This window comes from Aspergillus japonicus (assembly GCF_003184785.1).
Source record: "Aspergillus japonicus CBS 114.51 unplaced genomic scaffold BO86scaffold_7, whole genome shotgun sequence".
NCBI lineage: Eukaryota > Fungi > Ascomycota > Eurotiomycetes > Eurotiales > Aspergillaceae > Aspergillus > Aspergillus japonicus.
The window spans coordinates 551,479-567,376 of NW_020291644.1; the positions used below are offsets into that span (position 1 = coordinate 551,479).

General features: G+C 53.5%; 4 protein-coding genes across 4 annotated transcripts; 3 read left to right on the top strand and 1 right to left on the bottom strand.

Moving 5' to 3' along the window:
- Positions 1-1,010: 1,010 nt before the first annotated feature.
- BO86DRAFT_211584 (protein kinase PKP2) lies at positions 1,011-2,917 on the bottom strand. The gene is made up of 5 exons (XM_025666847.1): positions 2,855-2,917; positions 2,546-2,797; positions 2,362-2,481; positions 1,985-2,267; positions 1,011-1,918 (listed from the first exon to the last, which is right to left on the bottom strand). The coding sequence occupies exons 2-5, from the start codon at positions 2,671-2,673 to the stop codon at positions 1,127-1,129; spliced, it is 1,323 nt and encodes a 440-aa protein (XP_025530932.1). The 5' UTR covers positions 2,674-2,797; positions 2,855-2,917; the 3' UTR covers positions 1,011-1,126.
- Positions 2,918-3,890: 973 nt separating this feature from the next.
- BO86DRAFT_386573 (ubiquitin-specific protease UBP15) lies at positions 3,891-8,729 on the top strand. Its single transcript, XM_025671369.1, has 11 exons — positions 3,891-4,364; positions 4,498-4,618; positions 4,782-4,926; positions 5,002-5,159; positions 5,211-5,400; positions 5,453-5,561; positions 5,618-6,566; positions 6,617-7,752; positions 7,806-8,114; positions 8,162-8,288; positions 8,340-8,729. Exons 1-11 carry the CDS (start codon positions 4,356-4,358, stop codon positions 8,447-8,449), a joined length of 3,363 nt encoding a protein of 1,120 aa, XP_025530933.1. The 5' UTR covers positions 3,891-4,355; the 3' UTR covers positions 8,450-8,729.
- Positions 8,730-8,872: 143 nt separating this feature from the next.
- Positions 8,873-10,128, top strand: BO86DRAFT_386574 (emp24/gp25L/p24 family protein). The gene is made up of 4 exons (XM_025671370.1): positions 8,873-9,143; positions 9,204-9,392; positions 9,578-9,857; positions 9,993-10,128. The coding sequence occupies exons 1-4, from the start codon at positions 8,991-8,993 to the stop codon at positions 10,001-10,003; spliced, it is 633 nt and encodes a 210-aa protein (XP_025530934.1). The 5' UTR covers positions 8,873-8,990; the 3' UTR covers positions 10,004-10,128.
- A 4,843-nt stretch (positions 10,129-14,971) lies between these two features.
- BO86DRAFT_211713 (uncharacterized protein) lies at positions 14,972-15,630 on the top strand. The gene is made up of 2 exons (XM_025666848.1): positions 14,972-15,073; positions 15,195-15,630. Exons 1-2 carry the CDS (start codon positions 15,063-15,065, stop codon positions 15,529-15,531), a joined length of 348 nt encoding a protein of 115 aa, XP_025530935.1. The 5' UTR covers positions 14,972-15,062; the 3' UTR covers positions 15,532-15,630.
- Positions 15,631-15,898: the final 268 nt, after the last annotated feature.

Consider the following 15,898-nt stretch of genomic DNA (forward strand, 5'->3'; position numbering starts at 1 on the left):
TTGGGGATGAAGGGAGGTAACGGGAGAACTCACCCCAGAAGTGTGAGTAACAGGTTGATGAAGAAATCGGCGCTGCAGCCGGAGATGAGGAAGACGCCGAGGGGGGGAACTTTTCGTGTTGAGTTAGTTTATGGTTTGGGGGGGGAGGGGGGGAATTGGGTGGGTGATGCGTACTGAAGATGGTGATTAGGATGAGGCAGAGCATAGAGCATGTTCCTGCCATTTTGGCGGTATTGTATGGGTTTGGTGGTGGGTGGGTATGGTGGTGGTGGTTGTTGTTTGTGTAAGCGCGAGGGACTGTGTGTCTCTGTGGTGGGTGTTGCGGTGAAGAAGAGGTATAGATAGTAATAGGTAAATGTGTGGGGCTAAGCTCGAAAGCGCACGGTCGATTTCACTCGTTTGCTGTTGCTGTTGCTATTGCTATCGCTCTTGCTATCGCTGTTTTTGGTGCTGTCGTTGTCGCTATTGCTGGTACTAACCGACTCGAGATACGTTCCCAGAAAACTCAACCCCAAGATCAGGACCAGGAGCAGGAATATATAGACGGGGATGTTGTCGTCCTGGGAGGAATTGATGCGTTTCATTTTTTCATTTTTTTTTTTAACTGTTGTAAGGCAAGCGCCGACGTCACCGGGACGGGATGATCGTGGTCCTCGTCGCACATACACACTTTATAGGGTGGGCACTGGACAGTATAGTAAATGGTGACTGACTGGGGTTGATTGGAATGTTGTTGACCAAAAACCTTGAGGACAGCCGATCCGGCAAGGGACCGCATCCCTGGGGTTGACGTCATGGGGGCGGAACTGGAATTGAGGTTACTTTACTTAGTAACTTACAGAGTACAGAGTACAGTACTTTGCATGTGGGATTTGACGGTCGATTAGTGGATGGATTTCCCGGGGTACGTTTGGGTGTACCGACTTATAGTAAGTGTAGGTGGGGCTGCTGTGGCTGATGCTTTACTCGATCAGTACGGTACATACATTTGATTGTTTGTTTCATTATGCCCTTGGCCAGTTGTAATGTTAACATGCAGTCGTTCTACTGTCCTATGTACTATACTATGTATCTTATACTGTATGACGACTCCCCTTGCAGTCCAGACAACAACAAATCAGACAGATCATACCGCATCGATCGATGCTCGCGTCGTCACCTGCTCGTTCTGATTGCCCAGCTTCGAGATCTGGAGGAATGCATCCACCCCATACCCCTCCAGGCTGTGCAGCTCCAGACTCCCCGCCCAGTACTCCGCGTACACCCGGCTCATCGGCAGTCCGATCCCCAGCCGCAGATCCGGCCGCCGCGAGGTCAACGAGTCCAGGGAGCTCTCCCGGAACGTCTCCTTGTCGGCGTGCTTCCGCTCCGTCGGCACGCTGAGCTCCTGCAGGGTCGCTGCCATCGCCGGAACTTTCCCCAAATTACGCAGATGCGACTTGCTGTGGGGCCCCTTGTTGAACGACCACAGGTACGGCAGCACCTCCCGCGGGATGCCGCCCCCTTGGTCGGAGACGCGCATGATCACATGCTGCGGCGCCTCGCAGATGAGGACCTCGATCGGCGGCGGCTTCTCCGGCCGCCCGTGGTACTTCTCACTCACGGCCTGGATGGAGTTGCGCAGCAGCTCGCCGATGATATACTCCAGGTGGCTGAGCATGTACGGGAAGGTGGCTTCCAGATGCCCCTGCACCGTGATCTCGGGGATCTTATCCGACCCCGACGTCTGCCGCATCATGTCCTGCGCCAGCTTCCCGCAGCGCTCCACCACCTCCTTGGCATTGCACTTGAGGAATACCTCCCCCACGTAGTCGGCATTGAGGTCCGAGCGGTCCTGCGAGCCGGGGAAGTGCCACGGCGAGTTGAAGGTTTCGGTCAATGCCAGATGCTGCTCCGCAATGACGCGACGAGAGATTCTCTATCCGACGTGGCCATCAGCTTTGGTCCAGTCAGTGGGCGTTTGGGGCAGGGACAGGGTGCCTACCGCTCTCAAAAGGGTGTTCATGAAATGATCCAAAACCTCCGACGTCACGAGCTCGCGGCATTCCAGAACGCCCATGGCCAGTTTCGGGATCACCACCAGATGCTCCTGCAGGGTTTTGCGGAGGATCTCGCAGAAGTGGTCGTTGTCATCGAGGGTCTTAATTTCCGGGATGGCCCGGAATCGTTCAAAGGCTTTGTAGTAGAGCTCGTAGACCAGCGAAAGATGCGGGTTCGCAACCACCACATAGGGCAGTCGTTGGATGTCGCGGAGACGATGTGCGAGTCTAGGGGGAGGCGCGAGGCGCGAGTCAGTCGGATATCCACCCGCGAACGGAAAGCTTAAGCTAATTCTACACCGAAGGTATGTACAGTACTAACCGAGTAGGCAGCTCCGTTCGCACGTAGTTGGCCGAGCTGATGAGCCGGGATTCGGTCAATGTTCGCCCGAAGAAGGTCAACTGTCGTAAACTGATGGGACGGATGTCGCGCTCAACCCATCTGCCAGAAGATGAGATTAGCTGTGAGAGTAATGCGATCGAGAGGAAGATAACAGATAACATACTCGTCCAGTGCTGTGACAGGTCGCCAAGGCGGAGGACTATAGGCTTGGTGGCTGGAGTAGAACCGCGGAGCCGACGAACAGCTCCGGCGGAGGGCACGCCAGCATCGGGCTGGATGGCTCGGGGCCATATTGCGGCTGCTGAGGACGGCGGAGAAGGAGGAGGAGCAGGGCACAGGGTCAATTGGGGGGGTGGCATTGAGTTACAGTAACTCAGTACTCGCGGTGATACAACACAACAGCAGGAGCAGTGGTCTGCTGGAGTCAGACGATCCACGGGTATTCAGCAGCAGCGGAGAGAACCTCTCATACATGGCGTGTTGTTAGAGGCGAGGATACCAAGGGCCCACAACAAATGGCCCAGCTCACCATGGTATGATGATCGATCAGCTCATTTATATCGTGTAAGGTCTGGGTTTCCTTGAAGGATGGCGAACGCGGCCGGTTTTCCTCGACCGGGCGGTGAGAGCAGCAAAAAAAAAGAAGAGGAAGCTCGCAGGCCGGCTGGCATGTGACGTGCCCTGTTCGGCAATAGTCTGTTTCCCAATGGATTGGCTCACAGGTCAATGGATGCAAATCCGGTCGAGCATGACGCTAATGGGGGCGTGATTGCTGAGGAACCCCACGAGAGGCGAGCCTTCTATCGTCATATCTGCCGGAGTGGATTGTTGCCTGAGGGTGCCTGATGGTGCCTGAGGGATCAGGCGCCGGTCCGGCGGAAGGGATAGTATATGTAGTGATATACAGGACAGTACACGAGTAGGATAGAGCATATGCAAAGAAAAGAGGGAGAGTTTATAAGGACAGGCACAGTGCAACGATCTTTTAGATCCAGACCATTCATCCATCCTCTCTCTCAGCCTCATCCAAACCTAGACCTTGCAGCCTGCCTACTTAGTACTGTGTAAAAGGCGGTGATATCACGGTTCGGTATGTGGCTCGTCGAGCCGATTCCTGCCATAACCCGGTCCATGTTCTCGCCTCGAACCATGTGTAATTCTCCTTGGTAGGTCTCTACGAGACAGATAGTAGCTCGGAGTAAGAAAAGAAAGTGAACAGAAGATAAGATGGAAGAGAAGTTGAGGAAATTGTCCCACCACTGCTACCTAGTACCGTACCTACTTTGCTGCCTTGCCGCCATACTATGAAGGATTGAGACACCGTCATTATGCATCTCTAGCACCAAAAGTCGAGTGAAACATACACTAAGATAGAACGAAGAGAACCAAACCAGACCCAGAGTAAGTACAGAGTAGCCCAAAGCAAGGATTTTGGCGCCTGCGACCGTAGAAGATCTTTGTATTCTTTGTAGTTGCTGCTACATCAACCACACCCTCTCTTCCTCACTCTCTTGGTTCATCTGCGAAAGGTCGACCGACACAAAAAAGAGAAGATCCTCTTAATAATAAAGAAAGAGCTGGTGCAGTGTCCCGCATGGCCGTTATTATTGGGTTTTGGCAACTCCGCCACTAGCTTCAAATCCCACTGCTTGTGGACTGCCTGTGGACTTGCCTGTGGACTGCCTCCCAAGTCGGCTCCAGCCCAGACGGATCAGCTTCTGCTTCTTCTTCCTCCTCCTCCTCCTCCTCCTCTCACTTCCCGGTCAATCTTCATTCATTCATTCTTCACCCCCAGTTGTGGACTGGTTCGCCCGATTCGCCAACCTCCCCCCATTACGCCAATTCCCTTTATTCACTGCTCACTTCCCCCATTCTCCCTGCTTTACCCCAACGGGTTATCTCCTTCCCTTCTAATCGCCCGCAAGAAAGAGTGACCCGCTATCTCAGTGCGTGGATCGCACTTTTTACCTCACATGGACAACGTAAGTTCTTGTCTCAAATCACCCTCGCCTCTCCACCACTTTTCGCAGAGATCTCAGCCACCTGGCCATCCCATCTCTCCCCCCCGCAAAAGTCACTGGTGCTGATCCTGTAACTTTCCCCCGACATCTCCAGGCCGCCGACAGTGATATGCTCGTCGACGAATATGAGCAGTATCACCAGGATCGAACCGACGATGTCGTCGTCTCCCCCTCCGGATCGGATGAACCGGAGTCGGAGCCCTCCGCAGATGACCGTAAGGCCCATATAATACCTCCCCATCGTTCTTGTGCGCATCCTGCCGTCTTGCGATGGACTTGGCCCGGCTTCCCAAAAGTCCCCGCCGTGGGACGGCACTCCGCCGCACAACTGCAGCCCTCCCCTCCACGTCCGAGAAACTGATCCTTTCTCCGCACCAGATGCAGCAATGATGGCTCGGATTTTCCCGAAAGATCCGGATCTGGAAACCGAAGATGAGACCTATCACACATGGCATATCCAGGATTGGCGGAAGTTGAAGAAGAAGGAGCACGGCCCGGTCTTCCAGTGCGCGGGCTTTCCTTGGTGGGTGTCCCGACAAATCCCTTGGTCGGAATATCACCGCCCGTGAGAGCGACTCTGACTTGCTGTTGTCCGCAGGCGAATCCTGTTCTTCCCCTACGGCAACCACGTTGAGCATGCCTCGTTCTACCTGGAGCATGCTTGGGACGGCGAACCGCCGGCCAACTGGTACGCCTGTGTGCAGTTTGCACTCGTCCTGTCGAATGTGAACGACCCCTCCATCTACGTTCATCACGGTACGCCGCTCCTGTCTCCTCAACTGCTCTCTCGGACTAACCGGAATGTAGTCGCGACCCATCGATTCCATGCGGAGGAGGGAGATTGGGGCTTCACCAGATTCTGCGAACTGCACCGGCTGTTCAGCCGACCGTGGGAAAACCGTGGCGTACCCCTCGTGCAGAACGACGAAGCCAAGATCACAGCCTACGTGCGCGTGGTCAAGGACCCGACGGGTGTCTTATGGCACAACTTCCAAAAGTATGCAGTTCAAGGCAAGTCGCTGAAGTCGCATTGCTGATCCCGTGTCTAGTTACGACTCGAAGAAGGAGACTGGCCTGGTGGGTCTGAAGAACCAGGGTGCTACGTGCTACCTCAATTCGCTCTTGCAGTCTCTCTATTTCACCAACCGCTTCCGAAAGGTACGTGCGTCCTCGCCGCTTGTCGTTGCCACCGCTTCAGACTGACCGCCTGGAAGGCCGTTTACCAGATCCCCACCGAGGCGGAAGCCTCGCGCGACAACAGCGCTTGGACGCTTCAGAGGTTGTTCTTCAACCTCCAGACCAGCGAGAGTTCAGTGTCCACCACGGAGCTGACCGCATCCTTCGGATGGGAATCGAGGCAGATCTTCGAACAGCAGGACGTCCAGGAATTGTCGCGGAAGCTGATGGAGAGACTGGAGGAAAGGATGAAAGGCACCCCGGCTGAGAAGGCGCTCCCCGAACTCTTCGTGGGCAAAACGAAGACCTACATCTCCTGTATCGACGTTGACTACGAGTCGTCGCGGGTGGAAGACTTCTGGGATATCCAGCTGAACGTCCGCGGCAACAAGACGCTCGATGACAGCTTCAAGGACTACATCCAGGTGGAGACCCTCGAAGGGGAGAACAAGTACGACGCGGGTCAGCCGTATGGTCTACAGGATGCCAAGAAGGGTGTCATCTTCGAGAGCTTCCCCCCGGTCTTGCACCTGCACCTGAAGCGCTTCGAGTACGACATCAACCGCGATGCCATGATGAAGATTAATGACCGTCACGCCTTCCCTATGGAGTTTGATGCCACCCCCTACCTTTCCAACGATGCCGACAAAACCGAGCCCTGGATTTACGAGCTGCACGGCGTGCTGGTTCACAGCGGTGATCTCAATGCCGGCCATTATTACGCTTTCCTGAAGCCGACCAAGGACGGATTCTGGTACAAATTCGACGATGACCGCGTGACTCGGGCCACGGACAAGGAGGTGCTTGAGGAGAACTACGGCGGTGAATATGAGCTGACTAACGGAGCGGCCGGAGTCCGACAACCCTACACTCGCGGCCTGTCTACGAAACGCTCGATGAACGCCTACATGCTGGTCTATATCCGCAAGACCAGATTGGACGATGTGCTTGTGCCCATCACCAAGGAGGACGTCCCTTCTCATATCGGTATGTTGATCAACTGCTCATCCCGAATGCCTGAACTAACATCGCGATAGAAAAGCGTCTCGTAGAGGATCGGGCCGAGCAGCTTCGTCGCAAGAAAGAGCGGGAGGAGGCCCACCTGTACATCAACGTCGGAGTGTTGACCCAGGAATCTTTCCAGTCGCATCACGGGTTTGATTTGACGAGCAATGACTTGCCCGCCAGCGATCCTGCGGTCCCGACGCAGTACAAACTACTGCGGGCCCAAAAGGTCGGGGAATTTGCAGAGCAGCTTGCCGAAGAGAGGGGCCTTAATCCTAGCCACATCCGCTTCTGGGTGATGGTGAATCGCCAGAACAAGACTACCCGCCCCGACCAAGTCATTCCGGACCCCAAGATGACTCTCGAGGACGCCTACAATCGTTTCAGTACCAAGGGAAATCCGTTCAAGGTGTACATGGAGGTTGGCAAGCCGTCGGCCGACGGAACCGTGGCTTGGCCCGATGCCAAAGAATCGATACTGGTCTTCCTCAAGGAGTTCGATGCCCCTTCGCAAACCCTCACCGGCGTGGGCCCCGTCTACGTCCGCAAGACGCAAAAAGTGAGCGAGCTTGCTCCTGTCATTCTCGAGCGCATGGACTGGCCCGCCGGCACTGAGTTTATGTTGTACGAGGAGATCAAGCATAACATGATCGATGTCATGAAGCCGAAGCAGACTTTCCTGCAGTCTGAAATCCAGGATGGTGACATTATCACCTTCCAGAAACAGATCAAGGAATCTGAACTGCCAGCGACAGCCCTGTACACCGATGCGAAGCAATTTTACGACTACCTACTGAACAAGATCACCGTCACTTTTGCACCGCTCAAGTCGGAGGAGGGCGAAGAGTTTAACCTCACTCTGAGCCGGAAGATGACTTATGATCAGTTTTCGAAGAAGGTTGGCGAGCATCTGAATGTGGAGCCCACCCACATCCGCTTTGCGCCGGTCCTCGCAAGCACCGGCAAGCCCAAGCAGTTTATCAAGCGGAACCCTAACCAGAACAACCAAACTCTGTACCACATCCTGAGTGGGCAAATGTCCACTTATGGCTACAGCATGCATCGCCAGGATGCCCTGTATTACGAGGTGCTGGAAACCAGCCTGAGCGATTACGAGTCCAAGACTTGTCTTAAGGTCACATGGCTTCCTGAAGGTATCACGAAAGAGGTACGTCTGAACCAGCCTAAGGATTGCCAAGGCGATGACTAACCATTCTACAGCAAGTTGTGGAGGTCCTTGTCCCCCGGGATGGTACCATTGCCGACGTCATTGCCGGCGTGCAAAAGAAGGCCAACCTGGAAGACAATGCAGATATCCGGGTCTACGAGTCCCATGGCGGCAAGATCTACCGGGAATTCCAGCCAGACTCGAAGATCGCGGGCATCAACGAATTCGTGACGCTCTATGCTGAGAAATACCCCGAAGAGGAGCTCAACATGCAAGAGGGCGAGCGGACCATTAATGCGTTCAACTTTGATCGCGACGCCGGCCGACCACACGGCGTGCCCTTCAAGTTCGTCATGAAGCCTGTAAGTTCATATTCGGTTTGCGACTGGCATGTGCTCACACCTTTCAGGGCGAGATCTTCAAGCAGACCAAGGAACGCCTATCGAAACGGACGGGGATCAAGGGCAAGCAGTTTGAGAAAATCAAGTTTGCTGTGCCTCAGAGCATGTACACCAAAGTACAATACATTGAAGACGGTGAGTGTTAGTCCTTCATCTACAGATAGCCATGGCTAATAATTACTTCAGATGATATCCTTTCCGACATTATCGGCGACTCGGACGACCCTCTGGGTCTTGACCATGTAAATAAGAACCGCAGCTTTTGGAGCCGGAGCGAGTCATTCTTTATTCGATAGATATCTTGTCGTGGCGGCTATGTTTTATGCGCCTGATATTGCTGGACAGACTCTTATGATCAGATGACCAGCAGACCTGGTGGCGACGAGAGTGGTAACTCTTTATGTTATATGCTACGGAGTGGAGGTTGCGTGTTCTTGCGGGCAGTCTTGTTGTCTACAACCAGTGTTTTGTAGAGGGCGGGCCTAGTCATAGCAGCCATTGCCTAATGAGGTGGCTCTTGTGGTGCGAGATGAGTTATGTATGAGTTAATTGAACAATTGTATGCATTCAAAGAGGAGAATGGAGGGGTAGTGGTGTAGTACTTGCAGGTGTTGAGGTACATACAGTACAGTATGAATTAGGTTAAGGGTCCACCCGCGGTTGGGAGGCTATCTAGTCTAAGGGGGCGGGCGAAGGTGGCCTCCCGTGCAAACACAACAAACAAACCCGCGGGCCAAAGTCACAGCTGGCCAGAACTTCCTCCGTCTGTTGTGTTGTCGTGTATTCGTTCCGTCGTTCTCCCACGACAGAATCCAACCTCTCCCCGTTTGCTTCACCATGCGCTTCGCAGCTCTCGTCCTCGGCTTGTGGGCCACCTTGATCTCCTCGGTGGCCGCCACCGCGCTGACCTACCGCCTCGAGGCCAACGAGAAGGCCTGTTTCCACAGCTATGTCGATCAGAAGAACGTCAAGGTCGCCTTCTACTTTGCGGTGAGCTTTCCTGTCTTGGGGTCTGGGAATGTGTACTGACTGCATAATGTGTCTGGACAGGTCCAATCCGGCGGCTCCTTCGATGTCGACTATTCCGTGATCGGGCCCGGCGACAAGGTGGTCCTGGAGGGCACCAAGGAACGCCAGGGCGACTTTGTGTTCACGGCCCAGAGCATCGGCGAGTACCGGTTCTGCTTCAACAATGAGATGTCGACCTTCGCGGAGAAGATGGTGGACTTTGAGATTGCGGTACGTGGTCGTCCTGCTTTTTGGGATTAAGATTGGGATTGGGATTGGGATTGGGGAAAGCTACGCTTCTTCTTCTCAACCAATACACACACACCCACACACATACGGCACCCCCACACACATACGGCACCCAGTTGTGCAGGCATCTACGCAAAAACAACCGAAATTGATTCAAATGTGGGCAGGTCGAAAACGAGGAACGCGCCCAGCTCCCCTCGCGCCAGGGCGCCAGCCCCGAGCAAGCCTCGGCGCTGGAGGAGTCGATCTTCAAGCTGTCGGCGCAGCTATCGACCATCTCGCGCAACCAGAAGTACTTCCGGACGCGCGAGAACCGCAACTTCAGCACGGTGCGCAGCACGGAGCGCCGGATCTTTAATTTTAGTGTGATTGAGGGCCTGATGATGGTGTCCATGGCCGCGCTGCAGGTGTTTGTGGTGCGGTTCTTTTTCCAGGGGGCGAGGAAGGGTGAGTTTTTTCCGATCTTTTTCCCGGGTTTTCTTTCGGGGTAGGAGAGAGAGAGAGAGAGTCTGTGTGGTTTTCACCGGGATTCAATCTACTTGGATTTTGTGGACATGTGCTAACATGACAATTGGGGAATAGGTTATGTTTGATTGCGATCTGACGATGATGTTCCAACGCATATATTCGCTATCTTTATTTGTTGTTATGGACAGAAGAGAGAGAATTCTACCATTTTCAGATTACTCTAACCGTTGTGTCTTTTTTTTTTTTGTTGAGTTTCTCTTTTTTTCTTTCTGCTAGAGTGTATTATGGCGTCCTTTCTTCCCTCCTATCTTATCACCTTTCGAGCTCAGGCAGTTCCATTCGAAATGAATTCCTTGTGAAAATATCCTGATTCCTGATTCCAGATTCATCGGTTTACCCGGTAAGTGGGTGTCATACTTGTACTCCGGTGAGCCTTGCTCTTGCCTTGGTTTGGTTCTTGGTTCCTCGGTGGCTTTCTCTGGTATACGTACTACACTACTATGCCAGTGTCCGTTACTTGATGCTGCTACGTACGTACTTGATCCTAGGTGAGTCGATGGATGAATCCACGGAGTTTACCGGGGCAAATCCAAATGGGAATCTTGATTCATTCGACCCGTTCTGGTCGTTCTTCCTTTCTGTCGTTGACATTGAAGTCTAGGCCTTTTACGGATGTATCCATAGAAGGTGGGAATTGAACGTGGGGATAGGTAGGTAGGTACAAGGACCTGCTTTCCAAGTTTCCAAGTGGAAGGCAACTAGGCCCGAGGGGTTGGGGCTGGGGTTGGGGTTGGGATTGGGGCGAAAAGCATCACGCGCCTTGTGGGTCTGCTGTGCTGTATCGCCTCGCCTGCTGCTTCTGTTTCTTGTTCTTGGAGGGCTGGGTTTGAGGGTTGGTTTGGCTGGTTTGGCTGGTTTGGCTGGTTTGGCTGTTCGGGATTGTCTTGTCTTGTCTTGTGGAAAGGCCAGGCAAGGGAAGGCCAGGCAAGGGAAGGCAAGGCAAGGGAAGGGGAGGGAAACAGGGCAGGGCAGGGCAGGCTGGCAGGATGGTCTGAACGGGTGAGGACCTGGGTGCGGTAGTCGTACCCGGGGGAGGAGAAAGGAGGGAGAAGGAGGAGAGACGAGCGCTGTGGCCAATTCTGAAATTCGCCTTCTGGGTCGTCATCGTCTGGGATTTGGTGTCGGGGTTTGCATTGGATTGATTGTATCCTTCTTTCGGGGGCATGGACGTCATGGGGTCAGGGCAGGGGATCAGGGATCTAGGATGATTTCTGGGTTGTGAGGAGGAGGACAGGACATTGGGTCCTGGGTTGGGAGGTAGGTAGGAAGGGAGGGTAAGTAAGGCATGGCTGGTTATACTTGGCTGTTTGTTGAGGTTCTGGTTGGGGTATGAGGAGGAATGGGTACTGGAGCTGCGTGATGAGGCACTGCAATAAACAATAGCATGGTCATTCTTACTACTACTACTACTACTACTACTACTACTACTACTACTACTACTACTACTACTACTACTACTACTACTACTACTACTACTATTATTATAATTTTATTGTACTTGGACAACAGTGCTAACAGGGTTTAATAGGATATAGGACAATGGATCGATCTTCTTCCTCTGTGCAGATGGGAAGAGTAGTCGTCCACATGAGATCATACCGAACTAATCGTGTCTAGTATCGAGTATCGAGTATCTGGGAGGAGGATACAGTCTGCCTCGTTGAGTCTTGTTGGACAAGTCCTTCGGAGTCCACACGCCATGAGAGGGTATAGTAAAAAGAAATATGGTGGAGGGCTGCGTCCATATCCTTTGACAGGACAGGCCAGGGCAGGGCCAGGGGAGGATGACGATGAGGGGAGTCGCCATCTCCGTCATAACTCCAGGTCATGTACGCCGCCTGAAGAATCAGGTGTCTGGCCTCGCTCAGGTTCTGTACACACAGCACTGTACCTGCGAGTCAATTGACTGATGGCAATAGCATGTATATTAGCTAGCTTTATTCGCCATTTCTGGTTGCATGACTTCAGATCTATGAGAATGAGAGCATAGCATGGATACTCATATGTAGCAGAGGCGGCTGTTATGGCGATGGCGATGGCGAAACAGCGAGAAGACCAACCTCATCCCTGCCCTTACTGGATTGTGTTGGAGTATAAGCAATATTCCCAGATATCAAAGTGGCTGGTCCTGGTGCAACCAGAGCAATGTGATTCGGAGACGATAAGCGTGGCGTCATGGGTCTTGCAGATCCAGTCACCGGCCGAGACTACCCCCAAGAAAAGAAAAAAAGGTTGGAGAGCCTCACTGCACTGACCAAGTCAATCCGGGTGTCGTGTTGCGTTGCGCAAGTCGCATCATGGGGCGAATGTTTATGGAAGCCGGTTCCACGAGTTCTTGGAACTATGGGGTATGACGTTGGAGGAGACGGTCTTGGATTGAGTAACGAGGAAATCCTCGGTCGAATTGTTTTTGGTATTTTGTAAAAGGAACGGGGGATGGGAAGACAGATGACGAGGAAAGGTGGTGATGGTGATGGTGTTGGTGATGGTGATCTGGACCTGGTCGGGGAGGGGAGGCGAAAGGGGTGATATCATCTTGATGGTGAGGGCTGTCTGGCCGGCGTAGCCCTGCCAGCCTCGTCCACGCTGCCCCTTCTGCGGTTTCCCGCCCACAACCAAGGATCCAAGCATTAAGAATGGGATACTAGTTACTGTGGTTATTGCTCTTGGAACGCTTGCAGTATTGCTGTGTTTGGGATCCAGCGAGGGGGGGCTGGTATGGAAGTGAGCGCTCACTGGCAGCGCTTTCCGCTGACTTCATAGGGCAATGGCAAGGGCAAGGGCAATGGCAGGCGGCGCGAGACCGTTGAGCGGTTCTAGAACATGCCAATGGTTCGGGGGTCCTGGTTTTGTGCAGTGGTGATCGTCGATTCGATATCCTGTCGGACACATGGACAGTCACTGTGTCTGCAGTACTCATAGTAACTACGGCAGACATGTCAAAACGTGTTGCGACTGTCGTCGATACTTTACGCCATCCGAAGTCCGACGGGCTGCTTTTAGTTGTTGGCACGATGCACGTTCGGGGTGGATGTTAGGGCAGGGGTTCGATCCACAGGAGGGATCTGTTACTGTTGCTGTTCTGTTTGAGCCTCGGGTCCATTGAAATTCTTTCTTTGGATCACTGAAACGTCTCATAAGCAACGTGGACCGCGAGCAAAGAAACACAATTGCACGCCAGTGTGATCTGAGGCCAGTTGGCCTTTGGGATGTGGTGGTTGGAGGTCGTGGAGTCGGGGCCATTGGGGGAGAGATCGATCCACTTTCTTTGCTGGTGGATCGACAACGTGTGGGCAATCCAGCGGTTAAGTTATGCGCAGGTCTTTCGGGGACAATTGCAGCTGTTGCCGTTAATTATGCCATTACTGTACTGGGTTGTACTAGTTCTAGTTGCATTTGTCCATGGAGCAATTGTTTATGCATGAGTGTAGGTGTCAATGTTTTATCCTCCATACGGTACTCCGTAATCCGTACTCTATTTCCAATCGTCACGATGTCACGTTATCCCGCTGTCGTTGATAGTAACTACTGACTACTACGTAGTGGGCGGCTAGCAACTGCGCCGGAAAAGTAGTTCCATGCACCCGCCCATTGTTAGTGTTGGCTTTTCTGACCTCCCTGACCTCACTCTTGTCGCAGGCAATCGAGAAGAAGAAATGAGTTGTGGCTTCGCTGAGGAATACTTGTTGAGCACAACAGCGTCTGTTTTGATGAGTTCCTCCAGCAACTGGGAAAGTCGTGCAGAGAACAACGATGGAGGCGATGCGACTCCATCCATGACTCGGTGGCACAGACGGTGACGTCAGGATCTCGGCCTCAGGCACAGACGCCGGCATCTTCCCGACATCCCCTTCTGCAGTAATCATTCCCCGTAACCACCACAAGCTTCAAACTCTACCTCCCTCACTAACACCACACTATCCACGGGCCTCGCTGGAGACATCCGTGCTCAGCAACGAATCAGAAGCAATCGAACATTTCGAAATCACCCATGAGTTCAGAGCCCATCATCACCGATTCCTTCAACTGTGTTGATCACTCCCCAACTGGGATTCTTCCCCCAGCACCCCCCGATCGGAGGCCATTTTTGCCTGCAGGACGACCGACAGCCGCTTGGTCGATTCGGGGGATGGCTTCACACCTGGAGCTTGGAGGCCCTCTCCTCCTTCCCCGCTGCATAAACTAGTGAATCTAGTGAATTCTGATCGCCCCCATTTTCTGTGCTAGCTCCGGCTATGACACATCGTGTCCCAAATCTTTCCTCATTCCCCTGGCCACACCAGCCCGCTGTCAAACATTCGACTCTGGCGAGCTCACACCTGACGCTCATGTCGCTAATCGCTTACGGGCAGCCACCCTTCCCGTCCCCCCGTGGCAGCGTCGATCTACAGGGACGGTGCGCCGCAGCAACGACTACCAGGAAAAGTTAACTGGCGATCTCACTACGCCATGTATTGCAGATGGGCCAGTCGCATTCACCAGTGACCTCATTCTGCTCCTCGAGAGGGTGGACCGTGGTCTATCCGGGGGGAACGCCGACCCTCGAGCCAGTGGAGTACGGTTATTTCCGATCAGCATCCTTTTCTGATGTAGGACCGGCCGCCGCCCTAGTCGCCGCCGCCGCAAGCCCGTACCGATGAATTAAGGGACTTTGCTGGGGAAGGGGGCGCCGATGTCTGATTTGCTAGATTGGGTCCCTTCTCAGTCAATGGCCGGGCGCGCGTCCTCATTGGCTGTCGTGATGTCATACGCCCCCTCAAGGGCGAGAGCATAACCTCATCCGTGGGCATGGGTTTGTGGGTACTTCCGTTTTGATGTGGGCCATCATGCAGACGACAGTTTGGAACCTACTGTCACGGCATGCACATTGATGGACCACCGTCATTATTGTTGTAGTGATCTCATTCGGTCCGACTCGCAGATTTGTGTTTCCCCGCCGCATATATTGCGCCCTATCCTCTCGTCGGTTGGGTCGAATACAGTTCCATCCTCTATTGAGACGAACTAGTCCTACTCCGGGCTTTCACGAATCTTCTTTGTCTATTGTATTCTACACCCTATCGAAGTCTATTCCCGCTCCCAGTCTGCCAAAGGTGAGGCTCAACAGTTGGTTCTATCCACGATATGCCCTTTCTGTATGTGTTTGCTCCTTTGCGTGGTCGTCTGGATGACATTTGAAGGTCTTCTGGCAACTACACGCATTGTATAAGTTCATGGCGTTATAGTGAGGACGTACAGCTAATCCGACGGCGATAGACAAGATAACATGGCCACCTCGATGCATGAAGATCAATACCACTCGATGCCTCCCACTGGCGGCGAGGCCTGCCGTCCTCCCGGCGACTACCGCATCAACAGTCACCCGACCACCGACCCCCATACCTCGGTGGAAGACTACAACCGAGTTATGCTCGAATACACCCAGCGCCGGATGGCGGGTTTCGCCGAGTTCGACGACGACAAGGGCTCGTTCCCGAGCCGGAGCAGCCGCAGCAGTCAGACCAGCGGCAACAGCGGCACCTCGACCAGCGGCGTGCTGGCCCGTCAAGCGGCTGGACCGACGTCCACTTCGGCCGGGTCTCCTCACGCCTAAGCCTCCGCGCTGCAGGGCCGGCGCTGACTCGTCCTAGCGGGGATCAGAGGTCGAGGCTGAGCCTTGACTTGCTCTTGGAACCCGCTTCACGAGTGAACGTTTACTGAAAAGGAGTTTAGTTGGTGTGCTTAGGGGATCAGTGACTAGTCTGTTAAGGCTGCGGCCACTGGCACCCCTAGGCGTTTCGAATTACTGGATTAGCGAGAACGCCTTGATTTAGAAAGCGAAGCGAAGCAATGCCGAGCGATACGCATTGCGCACGATAGAAGGGCGATTTCTCGAGCTTGAGGCTTGACAATAATGACCCGTGTTTTTTTGATTGATACCTCGAATCGAATGGATTTTGACCTACCATATGAACTTATTC